General features: G+C 39.7%; 2 protein-coding genes across 2 annotated transcripts; one reads left to right on the forward strand and one right to left on the reverse strand.

The window, feature by feature from the left end:
• The first annotated feature begins 9,600 nt into the window (after positions 1 to 9,600).
• On the forward strand, positions 9,601 to 12,863 carry LOC109194291 (uncharacterized). Its single transcript, XM_019366265.2, has 4 exons — positions 9,601 to 10,122; positions 10,431 to 11,462; positions 11,629 to 11,784; positions 12,591 to 12,863. Exons 1-4 carry the CDS (start codon positions 10,117 to 10,119, stop codon positions 12,717 to 12,719), a joined length of 1,323 nt encoding a protein of 440 aa, XP_019221810.1. The 5' UTR covers positions 9,601 to 10,116; the 3' UTR covers positions 12,720 to 12,863.
• A 1,597-nt stretch (positions 12,864 to 14,460) lies between these two features.
• calhm3 (calcium homeostasis modulator 3) lies at positions 14,461 to 19,814 on the reverse strand. Its single transcript, XM_003455003.5, has 5 exons — positions 19,341 to 19,814; positions 18,822 to 19,244; positions 18,351 to 18,478; positions 18,137 to 18,264; positions 14,461 to 16,524 (listed from the first exon to the last, which is right to left on the reverse strand). Exons 2-5 carry the CDS (start codon positions 19,106 to 19,108, stop codon positions 16,078 to 16,080), a joined length of 990 nt encoding a protein of 329 aa, XP_003455051.1. The 5' UTR covers positions 19,109 to 19,244; positions 19,341 to 19,814; the 3' UTR covers positions 14,461 to 16,077.
• Positions 19,815 to 20,113: the final 299 nt, after the last annotated feature.

Raw genomic sequence — 20,113 nt, forward strand, 5'->3', positions numbered from 1 at the left:
TGTTCCTTATATCTCTCAAGGTTGCGGGCATAGCACAGCGAACGTCGCTCCATCTCCATTGCAATATCTCCGACCACGGCTGACGACCGTGCCTCCACCGAAGGCTGTTGGTCATCGTTGTGGACTTCAACAAAGTCAGTGAAGTTCCAGGTTGCCTTACGGGTTGCCCGGAGATCCCTAAATTTCAAGTCGGGGAACCACCTTATCTTCATTTCAACAAAGCCGGCTTTCAGGCATTCTTGGACATCTTTGCCACAATCTTTAATGAGCACCCTGGCCCTGGAGAAGGTGAAAGGCGTTGGAAAAGACTGCCTTGTGGCGAGGTTCTCAACCAATGCGGAGAGGCTGACGTGTCCCTTCAAATTCTCAGGGCACTTGGCTCCCTGGAGTGCAGCGACGGGGATCTCTTCATTTCGCCGAAAAATGTCTTGCAGCAGAAGGAGGACAAGTGAGGGACCAACTATGGCAGGCTCACACGCCATGTTACATGTGAGGGAAAACACACTGTGAACTCGAAGAACCTGTAGGGGATCCTTGGTCCAGTGTAACAAAGGGGGAGGTGTGTCCTCAATTGCTGGCCCAGTTGCAGAGCCAAGCGCCATGAAGCCCCGGACATGTGTGGCACTGAATTCATGCCGAGAACTTGTGCCCAGGGCAGAGGAATACACAATGTCAACGTTAGACAACGGGTGTCCATGGAATGCCTCTTCTAGTGCTATTTCTAGCTGAAAGGCTCTCCACACGGGCAGGAACCCACCTTTGCCCTCGTGCTGTTGGCCCAGCTGCCAGAGCTCCTCAACCATGTGGGTTAGACACTGCGAAAGGACAGACTGGAGGCTTAACTCTTCCTCCTTCCATTGGAAAGGTACGAGCATTGGGACGTCCTCCAATAACCTTTGGATGTTAGGAATCCGGAAGAAAGTGTGAGCACGAATGGGTTCCTTCAGTACTCCTAAATCCTCTTCATCCAGCCCCTGGACCATCTCAATGCGCAAGGGGTAGTAGCATTTGCACTTGATGGCAAGGTCCCGCATGTGGACGTAGTAATCCTCCGCACGGGTGTGAAGAGCTTTCTGGTAGTTGGGGTAGCTCAGCCCACAATTCACTATCAACCCACTTACTGGGTGTCGGAAAGTTGATTGATAGTGGGTGTGAGGACTGCCCACGTAAAACTGCCAAAAAGTAACAAACGGCAGTCTGGCAATTTTAGCCAAAACTGGAGAAACATCCAGCTCATGTTGATCCAGCTCTGTCTGAAAGTTTGCACACTCGTGCATGGAAATGGCGGTGAAAAGTGTTGCTCTTGGCCCAACCAACAACTGTATACCAGCTCTAGACCAAAAAAGTTGGGTGTTGGTGTCATCTGGAATCACATTGCACGCCACATGCAGAGAACACCGAACGATGTTCTGGTAATCCGTGATTTTGGATAAAGTGAGTGGTTCACATGACTTTTGGCCAAACTTGTAAACCAAAAAATGGAGATCCAATGTCGGATGTTCAAGCAACAAATCCTTGGACTGATCAATAGTGCAAAGGACGAACTCTTGATCCTGAGGTAGGACATTCATGTACCCTTTGTTGTGCAGGACTGGCTTCTGTACAAAGGGTCGATCAAGATCTCCAACTGGGAGGGTTCTAAGACTCTCCACAAAGGTGACCATCATACCATTGATGAGTTCAATGGTTTCTGTGAGAAAATATCCCGCAGACTGACAGGCTTTGTCCACCCTAACAAGAGATCTGGGAATTGCAACAACATGCAATTTAAAACCTTCGTCCAGCTCAATGAGATCGATGCCTCGAACCTTGTGTAGCACTTGGAGGCCTTCCCTGGAAACCTTGGTTAGATCCAAATGTTTCTTGATTAAATGCCAAGAATTACGAAGTTGTTGGATTCGGTAGAGAGAAAGGTTGAACTTTGAAAACAACAGCTTCAACCTTTCCAGCCATTTCAGTTCGATTACGATGACATCAAAATCGAACTCAACATCTAGTTGCTCACAAGCATTGTCAACGGTACTAGCCTGCAGAGGAATGAGGATCTCTGGGTCAGTAAGGAAATCTGAAACACTGGAGGAACTCAAAAATGCTCTGGCCAAACCATCCATGTTCTCCCTAGCAACATGCTCCATGGCTGGTGGAATCTGGTAAGTAAAAAGAAAAAAATTGGGTAAGTACACACAATAAAATCAGGTAACACACACACAGCAGGTAAGTGCACACACACACAAACACACACACACACAGCAGGTAAGTGCACACACACACAGCAGGTAAGTGCAAACACACACACACACACACAGCAGGTAAGTGCACACACAAACACACACACACAGCAGGTAAGTGCACACACACACACTCACACACAAACCAAAAATTACTGAACTTACCTTAAGGTCCAAAGAAGACAAATCCCCAATGAAGAGAGCTGTTGATTGTCTGAATGTTAGGTCCAAAATGAGTGAACTGAGAAGTGTTGGCCTTTTATAGGCAGAGTTTCACAATGTAGAAATAGGTTTTGAAGTTTACTTCTTTTTCCAAAAGGTTATTCACAATAAGAATTTACATTGATGTTTTTACATAGATGAATACTGTTTAACATGCATATTATGAGAGGTTTTTTTTTACTCTATATATTTTAATTTTTGACAATAACTATAATGTCTTTAAAACTAATTTTTTAACATTTTACACCCTGACATGTCCTTTTCACTCAACCTAAGGTCGGTGGACCAGGGTCCCACACACTAGGGTCCCACACACTAGGGTATCACACACTAGGGTCCATAGGACTCGGGTTTTCAACATTTTACACCCTGACATGGCCTTTTCACTTACCCTAAGGTCCGTGAAGGTGTGCTGACACACCACAAAACTTGCATGTACACACTTGCACAGAACGCTCTCAAGCGCCCTCCCGCCTCGTCTGATCGGCCCCACAAACTCGCCTGCCGACACTCGGAACACAGACTTTGACTTTCGGACGGAACCTGACACACAGACCGACCGTCTTCCCACCTTATCTCCATTCAGGAAAGTCCCAGAACCACGAGTCTCACACCCTCGGACTGGGGGTTGGATTCCGCATCCGCAGATGCGTCACTCAGCACCAATCGGTCACCTGACCCAAAAAGGTTCAGTCACATGTTAGGTCACCGATCCCTGCCATGTTGGGTGTCTAACGAACCGGCAGGGCATGCTGAGTACAGTGGTTGTGGAATCAGCCCGATCGGACACTCCTATCTGCCACTTTGACCTTTTGGTCTGGTCAATTTTTGACCGATTTGCGACAACTCCAGAACCGTTGGTGCTATCGACATGGGGTCTTCACCCGGGAGTCTGGAGGACCCCAATACCCCCCCATAGACACCACTTTCATCCCTCTAGGACGCTTACCTTTCGAGTTATTTCCATTTGGTCTGGTCGACTACTGGCTATTACCCCCTAACCCCTAACCCTAACCCTTCTGAAAAATCACAAAGCTGCAACTGAAAACTTAAAGAGAGATAAGATTAAAACGGTAGAAGTTCTGAAAAACCTGAATCACACAGGAATAGCCCAATAATCTGAGAACATTTTAAAGTTTGAATGGAGTTTCTAGGTGAAAGTATGAGGAAGTAGTTACGTTTCAAAATCAAGCAAGTTTTAGCAGAATTGTGGAAGTTTTCCATTCATTTCAATGGGACAAATTAAAGGAAAAAAGTGTAATATTTTAAAAAGTATAATAGTAATAAACACCAAAAGTCATAGCAGTCATTAGCAGAAAGAGCAGAACAGTTTAGAGTTTGAACGGAGAAAATCGGCTGAAAACTGAGGGAGTAGTTAAGTGCCAAAAAACGGAGCAACTAGAAGAATAAAGATAAAGAATAAAGAGAAACAGGAACTCAATAGTGTGGATGCCTTTTAAGGCATCCACACAATAAAGAACTAGAAAAATTTGCATTTCCTGCGAAAATGCTGTGTGGATGCCTTAACGCTGAAGCTGTCTGCTGAAAAGCTGAAAAAGATGAAAAGTTGCAAAGAGTTGTATGGTGGTGAAAAAAAAAATATCGCCCTGAGCAGGATTCGAACCTGGCCCTCCTGGGCTCAAGGCAGTTGCTCATGTGACTGACCCAAACTCATTCTCACAAATAAGAGGTGGACAGACTGACAATTCTGCTGAAATCAGCAGAAGCTGCTGAGAATTGTGCTGATAAGAGGTGAAAAGGCTGAAAATTTTGCAGAAAAGAAGTAAATCAGCAGAATTTCTGCAGAAAAGAGGGAAAGAAGCAGAACGTTGCGCTGAAAAGAGGTGAGTGAGCAGAATTTCTGCTGAAAAGAGGCAGAACAACCTGGATCTGCTCAAATTCACCAATCAGAGGTACTGCCTCTGTCTGCTTCATCAGGCTGTGTACTTGTCTGTATTTCTGCCATGGAGCGTTAAGAAGAATCTGAGGTCCATATTAGGAAAAACTGCTAAAATGGGGTGAAAAAAATGACAATTTTGCTGAAAAGGGGTGAAGAAGGTAAAGTATACCAAATCAAAGTATTTGTGCCAAAACATAGTATTTCTGCCATATTGTGGTATTTGTGCCACAAAAGTTACTACATTACAACATGAATACGGATTAAAGATGAAAGAAACTGGCAACAAATTCCTCCACTACAAACCAGTCTGATACCATTTCTTTGCAGTGTTCACGTTTACTAAGGCACTACCCAAAAGGCGCCACAAGAGGGCACTCCAACACAAGAGATGACCTATGTACACTGATGCACTTAGTAACAGTCAGCCTCTTACTTAGCCATTACGTAATACAGCGATATTACAGTGTACAAATTCACATAAATTTGCAGGGGGAACAAAGTAACGTAAGTAAGTAAAATTTTATTTATATAGCACATTTCTAGATAGAAATCACAAAGTGCTTTACAAGATATAGCAGATTAAAAAGACAAGATACAAACAAAGTTAGCAAAAAGCAATTTTAAAAAGATGTGTTTTCAGCTGTTTTTTAAAAGTAATCAATGAATCAGCGGATCGTAAGTCCTGAGGAAGGGAATTCCACAGTCTGGCGGCCACAGTAGCAAAAGCTCTATCACCCCTAGTTTTCAGTCTCGTATACGGAATGACAAGTAGGCCCTGACTACTCGACCTCAGAGACCTACTAGGGGCATAGGGCTGTAAAAGCTCAATAATATATGATGGTGCTTGTTGTTGAAGAGCCTTAAAAGTTAAAACCAAAATCTTAAAATGGACTCTAAATTCGACGGGAAGCCAATGTAACTGCATAAGCAACGGTGTTATATGTGAATATTTTGAAGCTTTCGTCAAAAGTCTTTCTGCAGCATTCTGAACGATCTGCAGGCGCTCCAAAGAACCTTTGTTTAGACAAGTAAACAGGGAATTGCAATAGTCCAGTCGTGAAGAGATAAAAGCATGAATAACAATCTCCAGTTCGGTATAGGATATTATAGAGCTCAATTTAAAGCACAAACAAAGCAGGAACAAGCCCAAAACAATCAAATAACTGGGCTGCCATAGCTATCGCTAACTAGCACATACGCTAAAGGTAACTAAAACCAATACCAACCAATGTTTTTGCAGAAACACTGTAATTTCACTCAAATACTATGAAATAGCAGTAATACTATGATTTGGCAGAAATACTATGTTTCAGTACAAATACTATGACAAAGCAGAAATACTATGACTTAGAAGTAATACTATAACAAAAGGGATTCTTCAAAATTACTATGAAATTGCAGTAATTCTATGATTTGGCAGAAATACTATACTTCGTACAAATACAGTGCTTTGGTACAAATACTATATTTTGATTTGAATACTATGATTTCGCATGAGTAGTATGATTTAGTACGAATACTACGAATTGGCAGAAATACTGTGACTTAGTAGTAATACTATAACATAACAGATATACTGTGATGTTGCAGACATAGTATGTTTTTGCACTACTCATTTGTAGGGAAAAAAAACATGTGGACCAAGGTGGGATTGAACCCACGACCTTTGAGCTGCAGACCCATGTCATTACTGATTGCGCCACCTGGAAAGGGGGCGCGCGTCTAAAACACAGAGACTTGAGGAGTCAGAATTAGATCGTGGTGAGAGGCGAAAAACGCCGTTTTTTGGAGTTACAAAACGTCGTGTAACTCAAAAACTAGGAGGGCTAGCGGCATAATTCTTGTACTGGGTGAATCAGCGGACTTTGGTGTACTTTGCCTGTGATTTCCATTGCTCTTTGTACCTCCGTCGCGGAGATATGACGAGAGAAGAAACGGCTTCATTTTCGGAGTTTGAAAACTGAGAGGAGGACAGATTTCCACCCCTCAAACAGACGTAATTCATTGCTCAACGGTAAGATAATTGTAAAAACTGCTTCCACTGTGAGTGTCAGCAGTGTCTGAAGATATATTGGCACAAGCCTCATGTCCTAACTTTGCTTTATTAAGGAGATATGGCGATTTGAAAATGCCTCCTGTTACAGAATTTCAGCTCTGAATTTCAAAACCTCCCCATAGACTTTGAATGGGGAGTTGTCAGACCTTGTCACTCCGAGGCAAATTGCGAAAAAATGGTAAATCTCACAATAAAGTTAGTGACATTGTCTGATAGCCAGCAAAAATACCTACGTTTTGATGTATAATTTGTGGGGGTTCAGTGGAAATTGAGCGAGTAGCAAGAAGTTGTTCGGACATGAAGAGAAAATTCAGAACAGACCAGCACACACTCTGAGTTAATTGCAACCATAGCAACGCATGTATTTTCTGAAAAATCACAATTTTGCAACTGAAAACTTAAAGAGGTATAAAATTAAAACGGTAGAAGATCTGAAAAAGCTGAATCACACAGGAATAGCCCAATAATCTGAGAACATTTTAAAGTTTGAATGGAGTTTCTGGGTGAAAGTATGAGGAAGTAGTTACGTTTCAAAAACAAGCAAGTTTTAGCAGAATTGGGGAAGTTTTCGATTCATTTCAATGGGACAAATTAAAGGGAAAAAGTGTAATATTTTAAAAAGTATAATAGTAATAAACACCAAAAGTCATAGCTGGAATTAGCAGAAAGAGCAGAACAGTTTAGAGTTTGAACGGAGAAAATCGGCTGAAAATTGAGGGAGTAGTTAAGTGCCGAAAAACGGGGGAGCAACTTGAAGAATAAAATTTAAAGAGAAACAGGAACTCAATAGTGTGGATGCCTCCAGCATCCACACAATAAAGAGAAACAGGAAAACAATTGTGTGGATGCCCTCTTAGTGCATCCACACAATAATAAAGATTACAACAACAATACTGTGAATGCTTTTACAAGCATTCACACTAATAATAAACATTACAACATCAATACTGTGAATGCTTTAGCATTCACACTAATAAAGATTAGAACAACAATACTGTGAATGCTTTTACAAGCATTCACACTAATTAGAAGAACAATACTGTGAATGCTTTTCAGGCATTCACACTGTTAAGAGATTTTTACATTTACTTACTTTGATAACTTTTATTTTGCTTAAGTATAATTTCTTGTGAGAACATGATGTGCCTGCAACCTACAGATTAAGGAACAGAAGCATGCGTGAGGAAGTTACAAAGTAACACACTCTCAGGCAGAGACAGTTCCAACCTGAAGCTGATATGACAAAAGATACTAGTTCCTCTTGTCTTATGGATAACGGCCACTCATGCGATAACCATATCTAGAGATGTTTTTCTATTACGTATGCTCCACCTAGAGATGCTGTGTAATCTATTCTCTGCTATAAAATAAAGAACGGACTGAGGCTCTGCGCGACTTGCCTGTGTCTTGCCACGCAGTAAGCCTCGCCCATGTACATGCCATAAATTGAGTTTGTGTTTCTTGCTTCTCTAAGGTTTTTTCCTTTGACACACACTAATTAAAATAGTCACACAGCAGGGTAAGGCAATAGGAGAGTTAAGTATTGCAGTGAGGGAGCTCACAACATAGACTGCCAGTTCTGAAGATGTGTTAAAGCTAAGCCCAAGCCTAAGTATGTAACACAGACACTAAAGCATTCGTGCCAGAATGTCATGCTAAAAAGAATGATTCTTTTAAATACATAAAAGAATATTATAAAGCAACAAACTATTTCTCCAGGGTAAATGATGATCTTTTAAATCTGTGACACGCCATTTCCTCATTTGCTTTAGGCTACGTGTTTGAGAATTATACACTCAAAAAAATCAACTAGGGCATGTGTTTGATTAACAAAGTAGTAATATGTTTACATTACATGAAGAAATCATTTTAATGCTCATTAAATGATTCATTCTTTTTTGTTGAATATAAATCAAAGAAAACCTCGATGAGTTAAATTCGTTCATGGCAATCCAATGAGAATGAGGTCCATCAAACCAATGGGTCTGATAGTGTCATGTATTGCGCATGCTCCACGCCCACCGGATGCGGAAAGGTCCGTTGAGAAGTTAACGAGCGCGCGTGGAGTTACTTCTTTGGCATACCTGATAGTGAGGTAAGTAATTCACATATTTCTTGATATATTTATTTAGGTTAGTGGTGTGAGAGATAAATACTAGTAGTTAAATTTTTTTACCTGTGTAGTGTGGTGACTTAGGAGTTTTATATATAGCAGGGAGTGTGTAGAGCCAAACATTTTTCAAATGTAACTTTTTGATTTTTTTAAAAACTTAACCGGAGTCGCTAATTGTTGCAACAGAGCAAAAACTGATGAGGTTACTTTGGTAAGTTCGTTTTTTTGGTTTCTGTCAACTTTGAATGAGGTGTGTTTCATGGTTATCTGCATGGTTAGGACTGTTTTTTTTCTCTGGAGTTAGCTAACTTTGAAGAGCGGGAAAGCCGCGTAGAGCCGTTATGTCTTCGCTCCGTGAATGACGGGTTACTTTCTGCTTAACCAGAGTTGGTGATTGTTGGTAGCAGTGGTAAGACTGACCGACATGGTTTTGGTGATTTTTATGAGTGTTTTATGATGCTCTATCTAAAATTCCTGTTTTTGTCAGTGAAGTTTAGTGGCGGGCAACCGCATTAACTGGATTGATGAAAGGTTTAATTCAACTAAACCAGCGTTTAGGGGAGTTAATAACAAGGAGTAAGATAAAATCTGTCACAATAATTGCATGTGCATTTTCTTTTTTTGTAATATATTCACTTAGTTTTTGAATTCAGAATGATTTAGGTGGATAATTGTTCGAGTTATAGTTTCTCTGGTGCTCTGCATTAAGGCTGACTAACGGTGCGTTCACACCGAACGCGATAGTCGCCCCTAGCTGATTGTGTGCACATTTGCACCTCGAAGCGTGTCCAGCGTGAACTGGTCGAGCTTTAAGATATGCAATTTTCACGCGTATGAAGAAGAGATCTGGAAGGAAGTAGTGCCAGATGGTATGTTATTAAAATGGCAGCTGTCAATCTAGCGTTTGAAGTAAGAGTCTCCCTTCTCTATTTGCTGTGGAGAGCAGAGCAGTGCGTAAAGGACGTCCTCACCATACCTGGGTCCATCAGGTCTCTGATTCCGCATTTTGGGCCTCTTGTCCACAAATGGACAATGAGATTTGAGGCGAAACATAGTTTTTTTTAAAAACAAATTGCTCGCCATACAAACTGTTTTAAGAACATACCTGTTACACTTGCCAAAAAACATCAGCTCGTGATTGCCTCTGACTTGCACTCTTCTGACCATAAGACACCTTTAATGGTAAATGTTGGCTCATCAGTACCAGTTGATGTTCTGAAAAGTGATATCGCAGTAGCTATAAAGCAAAGATTACCAGATGAAACTGATGTCCATATTACAAAAAGCGTGTCATACAATGGCATGAACTACAGCACAGGAATGATAGTTGTTCATGGGCAATTATTTGGTTTGCCAGAGTTTGCAGAAATTCTGCAGATTTTTATTTTGCATGGCAGAATATACTTTTTTGTAAAAAAGTTCTCTGCTTGGTAGAGCACTTCAGAGCTTTTGAACTTGACATGTCACATGTGAGAGAGGTGTCTCTGATTGAGCATGGGGAACTACTCGATGACTACCCGTTAGCTGCCTATTCAGTGGGAGGCCTGCGTCTGGTTACTCTGAAGAGACACACTAACTTGCAGGGTAAACAGGAGTGATGTTTGTAAGTATTTTCCCCCTATATCACCTGGCACAGTAAATAATACATCATACTTTGCAGACCAATTGCTACTTAATTTATTGAGAGTAGATTTCTTTTAAGCATCTTATGCAAGAATTGTCATTAATTAGAAGAATGCAAGACAAATCTGGAAAATGCACTATTCACTTTTCCTTCTCCAGTAAAAAAAATCCTAGAGGCCATGGTGACATCATCAAATTATCGTTGACATTGGGATTTGTTACACACACTCGCACAATAGTCAATAAGTACATCTTTATTTATTTTTTAAATATTTTATATTTGTCCAGGTCAACATGATGGCCCAGCCCATAAGACTGAGGATCATTCTCGGAGAAGATGATGCCAGGAAACTAATTTTACCAGCTGGGATATCAGACTCCATTGAGGAATTGTGTCAGGAAGTAAAGACAAATTTTGGAGTGCAACAGGATTTTCGTCTTCAATATCAAGATCCTGATTTCGGAAATGAGTTCGTAAATCTGACTGCGATCTCTGAAATGAATGATAAAGCAACTTTAAAGGTTGTATACTTGGATAGTGTGCAGTTGCAAAGTTTTACAGAAGATGAGGGAGTGACGTGTCAACCAGTGCGAAGTCCAACACATTCCTTTTCAAGCTCTTCAGCAGACACAGACAATACAAGGCCCGTTTCATCGTCAGGTTCATCACCGTCTACAAGACTGTCAGTGTGGCCAAGTGTCTTTACAGTCCCTCGTTTCAGGTATGAGGCTGAACTGCAACTTGAAAAGGCCAATGCTGAGTTCATTGCTGGTGGAACTCATTTGACCCCCTCACCAAAACTGAAATCCCACCTTTTAGAAAGGCTGGCTGAAGAAATAATAAAATTTAAAGTCTATCCAACTGACAATGACCTGAATGAAGTTGCAGAAGCCCTTGTCAAACAGCATCCTTGTCTGAGGGAGCAGGGATCCTTCAATGGCTGTTATGGTTGGAAAATTAGCCTCAAGTATAAAATGGCCAATGTCCGGACCAAACTGAGAGGCCTAGGCTGTGCTGAGGTGTTGGTAAATTCACCAAAGAACAAGGCCCAAGACAAAAGTCAGGCAGCATTGAATGTGAAAAAGCCTAGAAGAGCAGAAGTCAATTACTGTCCACAGTATCCAAAAGGAGAAACTACTGACAGCCTGGAAAAAGAGAGAATTGCACTGCTTTCAGAGGTTCAGAAGAGAAACAATGACAATATAGTGACAATGAAAATGCAGAAGACTTTTTCGTACAGAAGGCAAGAAGTTATTCAAGGACAGCCCTTCATTGCAGATTTTAAAAGCAGATGGCCAGCTCTGTTCACCGAGAAAGAGGTGCATGTCCTATATGTCTAGCTTTATGTCGCAAGAGTGTGTTTATGGTTGACCAGTTATTTCTTGCTTCACTAATATTGACATAACATAGTGATAAAACAGCTAATAATTCCTGGCATGTCCTTCCTCTGGTGCATATTGTAAGTGCATTGTTCATGTTTTTCAGATTGACAAGGAATTCCTGCGCATATCGACAGTACCGCTGCTATCTAGATTCTTTTATGAGCTAGACTTGTACACTCCACGCATGATGGAGCTCTTTCGAGGCAAAGGTGGGGTGGCTGGCAGAAAAATGAAACACATCATGGTGGCCATCTCCAAGGTGGGTTAGATCTGTGCTTAAGAACTTTTTATGCCCATAATCTGGCAATTTTATGAGCAAAGATATCTATACATATGGTAGGCAAAAGTCCTAAGAGATTTTCATATTTTATACAAATTATATAAGCATCAGTCTTATATTAATAAGTAATTAATAAAATCGTATGGTTAATTTTGATCAAAATGAAAAAAAAAACAAAAAAACATTAGTGTTTAGTTGCCTCATTTTGTGTCTGATTTGGTTTAGACAGATGTTTCGAGGTGGCTGTAGCTCAGGTGGTAGAGCAGGTCAGCTACTAACCAGAAGGTTGGCGGTTTGGTCCCAAGCTCCTCCAGTCTGCATGCCAAATATCCTTGGGCAAGATACTAACCCCAAGTTGCTCACCGATGCATTCATCGGAGTGTGAATGTGTATGAATGTTAGACAGTAAGCACTAAACCCGGTGGCGCCAGTGTTCGACAGCCTCGACTCTGTCAGTGCGCCCCAGGGTGGCTGTGGCTACAATGTAGCTTACCACCATTAGTGTGTGAATGGGTGGATGACTGAATGTCTAAAGCACTTTGGGGTCCTTAGGGACTAAGTAAAGCGCTATATAAATACAGGCTATTTAAACAGTTTATAAAAAGTGATTGGGTGAATGAATTGTTGTATAAAGGCAGCTTTGAGTGCTCCGAGTAGAAAAACGCTATATAAAAACCAGTCTATTTACCATGTGGCCTTTTGGACTCTTCCAAACCAAGTATTCCTTTTTCAAACTGCTGCCTAAAAGCTAAATATTGTCATTATGGATTCCCTTTTTTTCTTAGGATGACACAATACATACAAGGCGAGCATGCATCCTGAAGTCCTTGTGTGTCTACCTGAATGAAGACCATGAGAAACTTGTGAAGGAATATACGGTGAGTTACATTCACAAGATGTTCTGTGTTATGTAATTTGCTGCAGGAGTTATGGGTAATTTCGATATATGAAATGGTAAAATGTGACACCAGGTGTGAATAAAAGATATTGCAATTGGTCCTTGTTTTGTTTCATGTCAAATTTCTGAGGTGTGAAACCAGAGACATAGAATTTAGTAAATATATCAGCATATTCACGCTGATTGCCAGATGGGCAATTGTAACAAAGGCAAATGCACACTGGTTTTCGCAAATTGTTTGAGTGGAGCAGTTATACTCAAAATTGAATGTTTTCTCCACACGTTAAATAGCATAAAGTCACTATTAATGGATACAGCCTGATTAAATGGAGTACTAATGTATGCAAGCAACATAGTAATGTTGTAATGTTATAGTAATGTTGAATGTTATGTCTGAGCTTTAAATTGTGTTAAAATTCATATTGTTGTTTGCAATGCATATTTTACTACATTTTACGAAAGTTGCTTTGGGGATAATATTTTTTTGTCTGCAAACTATTCAACAGACTTATTTCATTTTTATTGTTAGGGTTATTTTATTGTATTTTTTTGTTTCAGTCAGCATGTCTTGATCTGGAAGTTCTGTGGTCTTAGTATGAGATGGTTAAAGGGGAGAAAGCTAGGCTGAACTGGGATCCTGCCAACTGTTTTGAGAATGTTCAAGCAAAATAAAAGAGATGGTTTTGCAAGTTATCATTTATGTATTATGTTTCATTAATTTAATTAAAAGTAATGTTTACATAAGCAATACAAACACTAACTGAAACATGATTGGTGTAAGTACTACAGACATAAATTACATTTGTTCATTCAACAAGATTAACATTGGTGTAACAAACAAATATTTTACTAGTTCATGTAACAAGACTCACTTTTGATGTGCCAAGGTGTTTAATTTAATTAGACTAACTTGGTACAAACATGTTAACTGAATAAAAATCAAATTAACTGAATGTTAATGTTTAAATTATGTTACACTTACAAACATATTTAGTGTTGAAACAACACAATCAATATGGATTAATATAACATGATTTGTTTAGATGGAATATAGGTGGCAAGATAAAATTAAGTTCATCCAATGAATTATTTTTTTGAGTGAACCATGGAGTCAGGTACTTCTGGTTTGAGCCCTTGGATTTCACCAGAGCTACAGTATCCAGAGTCGTATGTAGCGAGGAGGTAAAATTATTAACAAGATAACTGACCTCTGTTGGAGTAGCGTTCAGTTAGCTGCTCTGCTCTGTGTTGGTACAGGGCATTGAAGATGCTAGCAGTGGGTGGATTATATTCTTAAACTTAGTTACAGCACTTTCAGAAAGACATCTACTGTGATGAAGTCTACTCCCCACTGCTGTGTAATCAATTATTGTAAATGTAAATGCTATCAGGAAATGATCAGACAGGAGAAGGTTTTAGGGAAACACTGCCAAATGCTCAGTTTCTATGCCATATGCTAAAACAAGATCTAGAGTGTGATTAAAGTGGTGGGTGGGTTCTTTTACTTTTTGAGATAAACCAATTGAGTCTAATAACAGATTAAATGTCATTTTTAGCATCTACATGGATGTTAAACTCACCCACAATCATTAGTTTTTATCTGAGCTGAGCACTAAATCAGATAAAAAGTCTGAGAAATTAGACAGAAATTCTGTGTAAGGTCCAGGTGGATGATAGATGATAAAAAATAAGACTGGTTTTTGAGTTGTAAAATGTGAAAACTTCACAAAAGAGAGAATCTGAATAGACGTTTGAACAGACACACTGATCTTCTTTACTTGTGCTTTTTAACTTTTTAACTTTTAGCTTCCAGCTGCTCCTGGAAACCTTTTTGATCAGAGTGAAATTTGTGGCTGCAAAACAAAGACAACCAGTAATGTCATTAATGGGAGCTTGTGCAACGTTAGTGGTAACTGCCTTTAGTTTTGCAATACAAAACTCATATACATACCCATACACATTGAAAAACATATTAATGCAACTATATGAGGAAACTCAATAAAATAAATTGAAAAAGAGGTCTTTTTTAGTGCTTGTTTGCTGCCAAGTGTCTATTTGCATCTTTTAATCAATCTGTGGGTGAGCTCCATGTTTTCTATGCAAAGCTTGTCAGCCAACACCCAACAAATTCAAATGACTCTTGCAACATGTTTTCATATAAAGACAAACCATTTTCTCACTCTTTTCCAAATAAAAAACATCAAGTTATTATAACAGATTCGTCCATTTGATCCTGGACTTGACTTGGAAACAAACATTTTTGTGGTTTTGTTAGTTATTACTAACAAACACTAAATAGTCAGTGGTCAAAGGTAAAAATAATACATCACACCATAATTTTTCCACTTTGTTGACTCTTGAAAGAGACAAATTTTAATTTAGCTGTTTTTAGCTTTATTCCTTAACGCCACTATAGTAGTGGTGCATTCTTTATGTGTTCTTTCTCTTTTGCATACTGCCTGTTTTTAATCTTCCTCTGAAACAGCCATTTTTTACAGGTTGGTGTGTAAATGAATCAGTTGTGGGGACTGAATAGAACTGAATGCTGCTTTGTTAGCCAACATGATGGCAGCTGTTAGACGAATCTTACCAAATAGTCAGTAGACCAGATAAGGCAAACGGGACCAAGAACCTTGGAAACAATGTCATTGCTTATAACGAGGCTGATGGGGAAACAAACAAACAAACTTCTGAATGCTCCCTAGTATGAGCAGAATTCATATTAGACAATTTTGCAGCCCTAACTATAAGCTTTGCCACTATAAGTCAAGTCCCTAACTGACTAACTGCTGCTAGACCATTTCCAATGCTCAGAGTGTCATTGGTAACCCAGCAGTGAAACAACCTTCATACAGAAACAACTCAAGAGAGCGTTTGCAGCTGATCTAATATAACACTATCTGCTCTTTCAGGCCTTATCCAATTCCCTCACACATATTTACACACTTTTGCGTCATTATTTGAAACGGTTTAATATGAGCATCTGTTGAAAATTGTCAAGTGACTGATTGCCAGAACTTTAGTTGATAAGTCTCCAGGTCCTGTCACAGCATCTAGGATTAAGGTCACTGAGCAGAAGTCAGTGGATGAAATGACAAAGATCAGATTCTGAAAGAAATTACCATCTTTTAGCAGAAATAGTCATTAAATCTCTGCATATATATACCCATCACTGACTGAAATGTTATGATCCAGTCTTCCGGTTTTGAAACCTTTGTCAGAATCCTCTGCTGAATTGAAGATGGTGTTGGTGATGTTGCGGAAGGCTCTCAAATTAAGTGGACATGAGGACATCATAAGCACATTGCTGAAAAGGGGAACCCTACAGCTAAAATGTGCAGCTTAGTTAGTTCATATATGCTATAGACTGTGTTCTACACATCAGAGTATAATGTCTTCCCTTCATGGTTCTCCCAGGTAACACATGGTCTGGGCCTGTATGCAATCCTAGACACATCCAGTTCAGGTTTACTGTAATACCACTTGTTTAGCAGCTGGTCCACTTGCTCCTGTTTTGTTATCCCATGAAGCTGTTCTTCTTCTTCATCATCCCACTCCTCTCTGAATTTGCTGAAGAAGACCGGGTGTGGAAGACGTAGAGAGTCCTCCCTGACGTCCTCAAAGAACTGCACCACACACTTTCGGGCGAAGTCTCGGGCATGTAGGACACAGGTCTCGTCGAAGAGCTTCTGCTCCACATCAAGATAGTTGCTCCAGTAGCGTGTCTGCAGGAAGGTGGCGTGGTCATCAAAACAGGGCTTGATGAGGCGTCCCAGTGCTCCCAGTACAATCAGGAACAAGAGGATGGACCAACCAATCGCCTAGACAGGATAAGAAAGCAAATCATCCAAAGCGAAGAAAACTGTCAGTAAGCAGAGCAGTGACTGTGACAAGGCCACAAAGAGCGAGTGCAGGTGCTTTAATGTTGTCCTTTAATGTTTAATTTAGATCAGATTAGATAAAACTTTATTAATCAGTTGGGTTCCCCTAATTTTTCACTTATTGGTAGATGAGTGTTTGCTTTGTGCAAAAATGTTGTGAAGGTGTTTTTTAGTTTGAAAATTCAGAGGTTTTTGGAGGAAACGTGTCTTTTAAAGACTGTTACAAAGGTAGTGTTGGTAAATCAAAGAATAAGTTTCCTGAAAGGACTGTTATTTGTTTGCACAGAATAAGCTCTGCAGCTTTTCCAGCTCTCATTCTTAATGCTGCTGTTGAAAAAGCATTAAAAACAAAATTCTATTGTTTTGTATTTTTCATTTGATTTTTTTTAACTTTGTTTTTCATTAATTTTGCAAATTGTTTCTGGATTACCGGTTATTGTAGCTTTAGTTTAGTAATTCATTTCATTATCAGTGTAAGTTTTTATTATCTGTTTTTGTTGTTAGATTTAAGTTCAGAGTAGATATTACAAAACAAACATTAAAACTTTAGGTGCACATTTTTGCTCAGACTGGGATGTCTAAATAATGAGTTCACTGCGTTCACTATGTTTTCATAAGCTTTTAACATTGTCTGAGCTATTTCCTGTCTTCCTTCTCTCTCCCCAACCGGTCGCAGCAGATGGCCTCGCCCCTCCCTGAGCCAGGTTCTGTTGGAGGTTTCTTCCTGTTAAAAGGGAGTTTTTCCTTCCCACTGTCACCAAATATGACAGACTGCTCAAAGGGGGTCATATGATTGTTGGGTTTTTCTCCGTATGTATTATTGTAGGGTCTACCTTACAATAAAAAGCACCTTGAGGAACCTGTTTTTGTGATTTGGCGCTGTATAAATAAAATTGAATTGAATTGACAATTTCCTGTATATATTTTAGTTGACTGTTCCTGGACACCCTGAGAGGTTGCCGTTCCCTTGCACAGCTAGCACAATGAAATAAGCAGTCTTTCACACTAATGGCCAATTTAGAATTGCCAGTTAACTCAACAAACATGTCTTTGGTGACCCGGGAAGAACCCACGCAGGCGCTTAACATAGAAGGGCTCTGGCTGGGTTATTCAGGTTCAAATCCAAGCCCTTCTTGCTGTCGGATAACACACTAAGCTTTCTAATAACACCCCACTGCTGACAGGGCTCATGTCAGAGCTAATGTGATGTGAGTGTTGTAGATGTGTGTTATTTGTTACAGGTCTAATATTCTCACCACTGATGCAATAAATCAAGCTTTTACAGTATCTTATTGTTAAAGGCCTCCTTTTTCAGCGATAATAGACACCCTGGGTTTGTAATTTTTTGAAGTAAATAATACATTTCTTATTTAAATAGTTGAGATTCTAATTGCTTTAGTGGTTGACACTCGGTCAGATCAATCCATCTTTCTGTGAAATCCTTCACAGACTAATAGGAGGTCGGTTTTAAATAATAGCAAATGTTCATTGCCAAATAATAATTCCGTTGTGCCTCAGGGAGAAGGGACTGTTTATGTTGCTGAGAACTTACCTGTGAATGGCAGCGAACATAACGAGAAACCGCTTTACGGAAAGAACTATTCCTGAAGATAACGTCCTCCTTACAGGGTACTTTGGCCATGATCTTGAGGACATCCAGACCTGTGTTATTAGGCATACCTGTCGAAACAAATTTATATAATCCAAAACTGTTGTGAGACTAAAAAGATGTTATACAACAGAAAGGATAGTTTAGCATCATTTACCTGAGAAGAGTGTAGGGTCTACACTCACACTGAAAGCACAGATAAAGATCTTTCCATCTAGCAAAGTGACCAGGATCCACACCATTGGTGCCAGCAGGGCTCTCTGGATCATGGCTGAGAACAAGTACCTGCAGAACAAAATAGGAAAAGATGTGAACAGTGTAGCATTTCACTGATGTGTAATACAAAAGGATCTGGGTTTGGGACTTGCATCTACAAGGTTACAATTATGCTGAAATAAATACAATATAGAGAATGGAAAACTACAGTCTGCATGATTCCATAGTAAAAAAAAAAAAAAAAGTTGATAAACTGCTCTGCCTGCACCCTAGATCTATCAAAAGAAGAGGTGATGCAGCACACTACAGATTTCACTGAGCTTTCATTTCATTTCATTTACTGTGCAGTTACATATAATAGCAACAACAGCCTGTCTGTGTACTTCTGTTAGATAGCAAATTCTTGACTTACTTGACAACAGCAGGATTTTTGGACCTGTTCCCAATGGGTCTCATCCACTCGTCCATCATGACACCTGTATGCCGGTTGACAAGGATTCCCAGGAAGAACAGTATAATAGGCGGGACTATCATCACTCCCAGAGAGTAAAGTTTGTTGTACTGAGGGAGGCACGGGCAGTTAAAGTCGAAGCTGGTGTAAAGCTTGACACTAACCAGGGCCAGGATGATACAAATTCCATTGGAGATGGACTCGGAATTGGACTGGAAGTACTGCAAGACTAACTTCAGACGCTCCATAACTTAAAAATATTGTAGGTTTGTTCAAGGTTGATGTAAAAACAGCGATATCAGCCAACTGCTGCTTTTTAAAAAGGCTACAGCCAGGAATAGAAGCTGAACACCTCAGGCAGGAATGAACTAAACCGTGCTCAGTCTGCCAGGAAAGAAGAAGAAATTTCCAGTGATAATTTAAAGCCTTACAAAATATTTTATATTCTGTAAAAAACAAAACACTTAGCAGTTCACTTACCTCACAATATGTCAGTGCTTTTATAGAAAAGGCATAAATCTATAGTTTAGCAGTCTGAGTATTAACCACTCAAGCTTTGGTGAGGCTGTAGTGAAAGGGAGCCTGGCAGTGATCCAGGGAGAGGCTGAGACCACGTGATATTGGGTTGCCTGAGCAGGTAACAAAGCTGTGTGGACACACCCTGCTATACTCTTAAAGCAGCACTCACAATTGTCAACGGTTAACAGAGAGAAAAGAAGCCGCAGCAAGGTCTAAAACCGGATTTCAAAGCATGGTAGTGCACAATACATGAACCATAATATTGTGGTCTAATGTACACTGTAAAAAACAATCTGTCATTCTACAGAGTTTTCCTGTTACTTTTATAAATAGATGAAATATCAATACAATTACAAAAAAGCCTGTAAAATTAACATGTCTAATGGAAAATAACTGTACCTGTGAATATACATGACTTTTGACTTTTTTTGGCCATCAGTGGTTTAAATTAACAGTTTGATGTATAAGTTAATAAGTATAAGAGACATGGTCCTAAATATAACTTAAGGAATAAAAAAGGTGATACTTACCTTTCTGTCCTACAGCAGTAGCTAGAATATAGAATTCAAAAATATTCTGTTATATGTTGTAATATACAAGTCAAAAAGGAGGCAAATTGTGGCTAAAGTTTTTTTTGTTTGTTTGTTTGTTTTTTTAATTTTTGTTGGTTGTACTTGCTGGAGGAGAGGCTAAATCTTTGGATGGTTAGAAGTCAATCAGTGATGAAGGTGGCA

Source organism: Oreochromis niloticus, linkage group LG13, assembly GCF_001858045.2.
Source record: "Oreochromis niloticus isolate F11D_XX linkage group LG13, O_niloticus_UMD_NMBU, whole genome shotgun sequence".
In the NCBI taxonomy this organism is placed as follows: Eukaryota; Metazoa; Chordata; class Actinopteri; order Cichliformes; family Cichlidae; genus Oreochromis; species Oreochromis niloticus.

Coding starts and splice junctions, on each gene's coding strand:
- LOC109194291 (XM_019366265.2), top strand. Junction 11,463..11,628: donor CTCTGTTCACCGAGAAAGAG/GTGCATGTCCTA, acceptor CATGTTTTTCAG/ATTGACAAGGAATTCCTGCG. Junction 11,785..12,590: donor TCATGGTGGCCATCTCCAAG/GTGGGTTAGATC, acceptor TTTTTTTCTTAG/GATGACACAATACATACAAG.
- calhm3 (XM_003455003.5), bottom strand. CDS start 19,108: ATGGAGCGTCTGAAGTTAGTCTTGCAGTACTTCCAGTCCAATTCCGAG. Junction 18,479..18,821: donor AAAAATCCTGCTGTTGTCAA/GTAAGTCAAGAA, acceptor TTTGTTCTGCAG/GTACTTGTTCTCAGCCATGA. Junction 16,525..18,136: donor ATGTTCGCTGCCATTCACAG/GTAAGTTCTCAG, acceptor TATCCTGTCTAG/GCGATTGGTTGGTCCATCCT.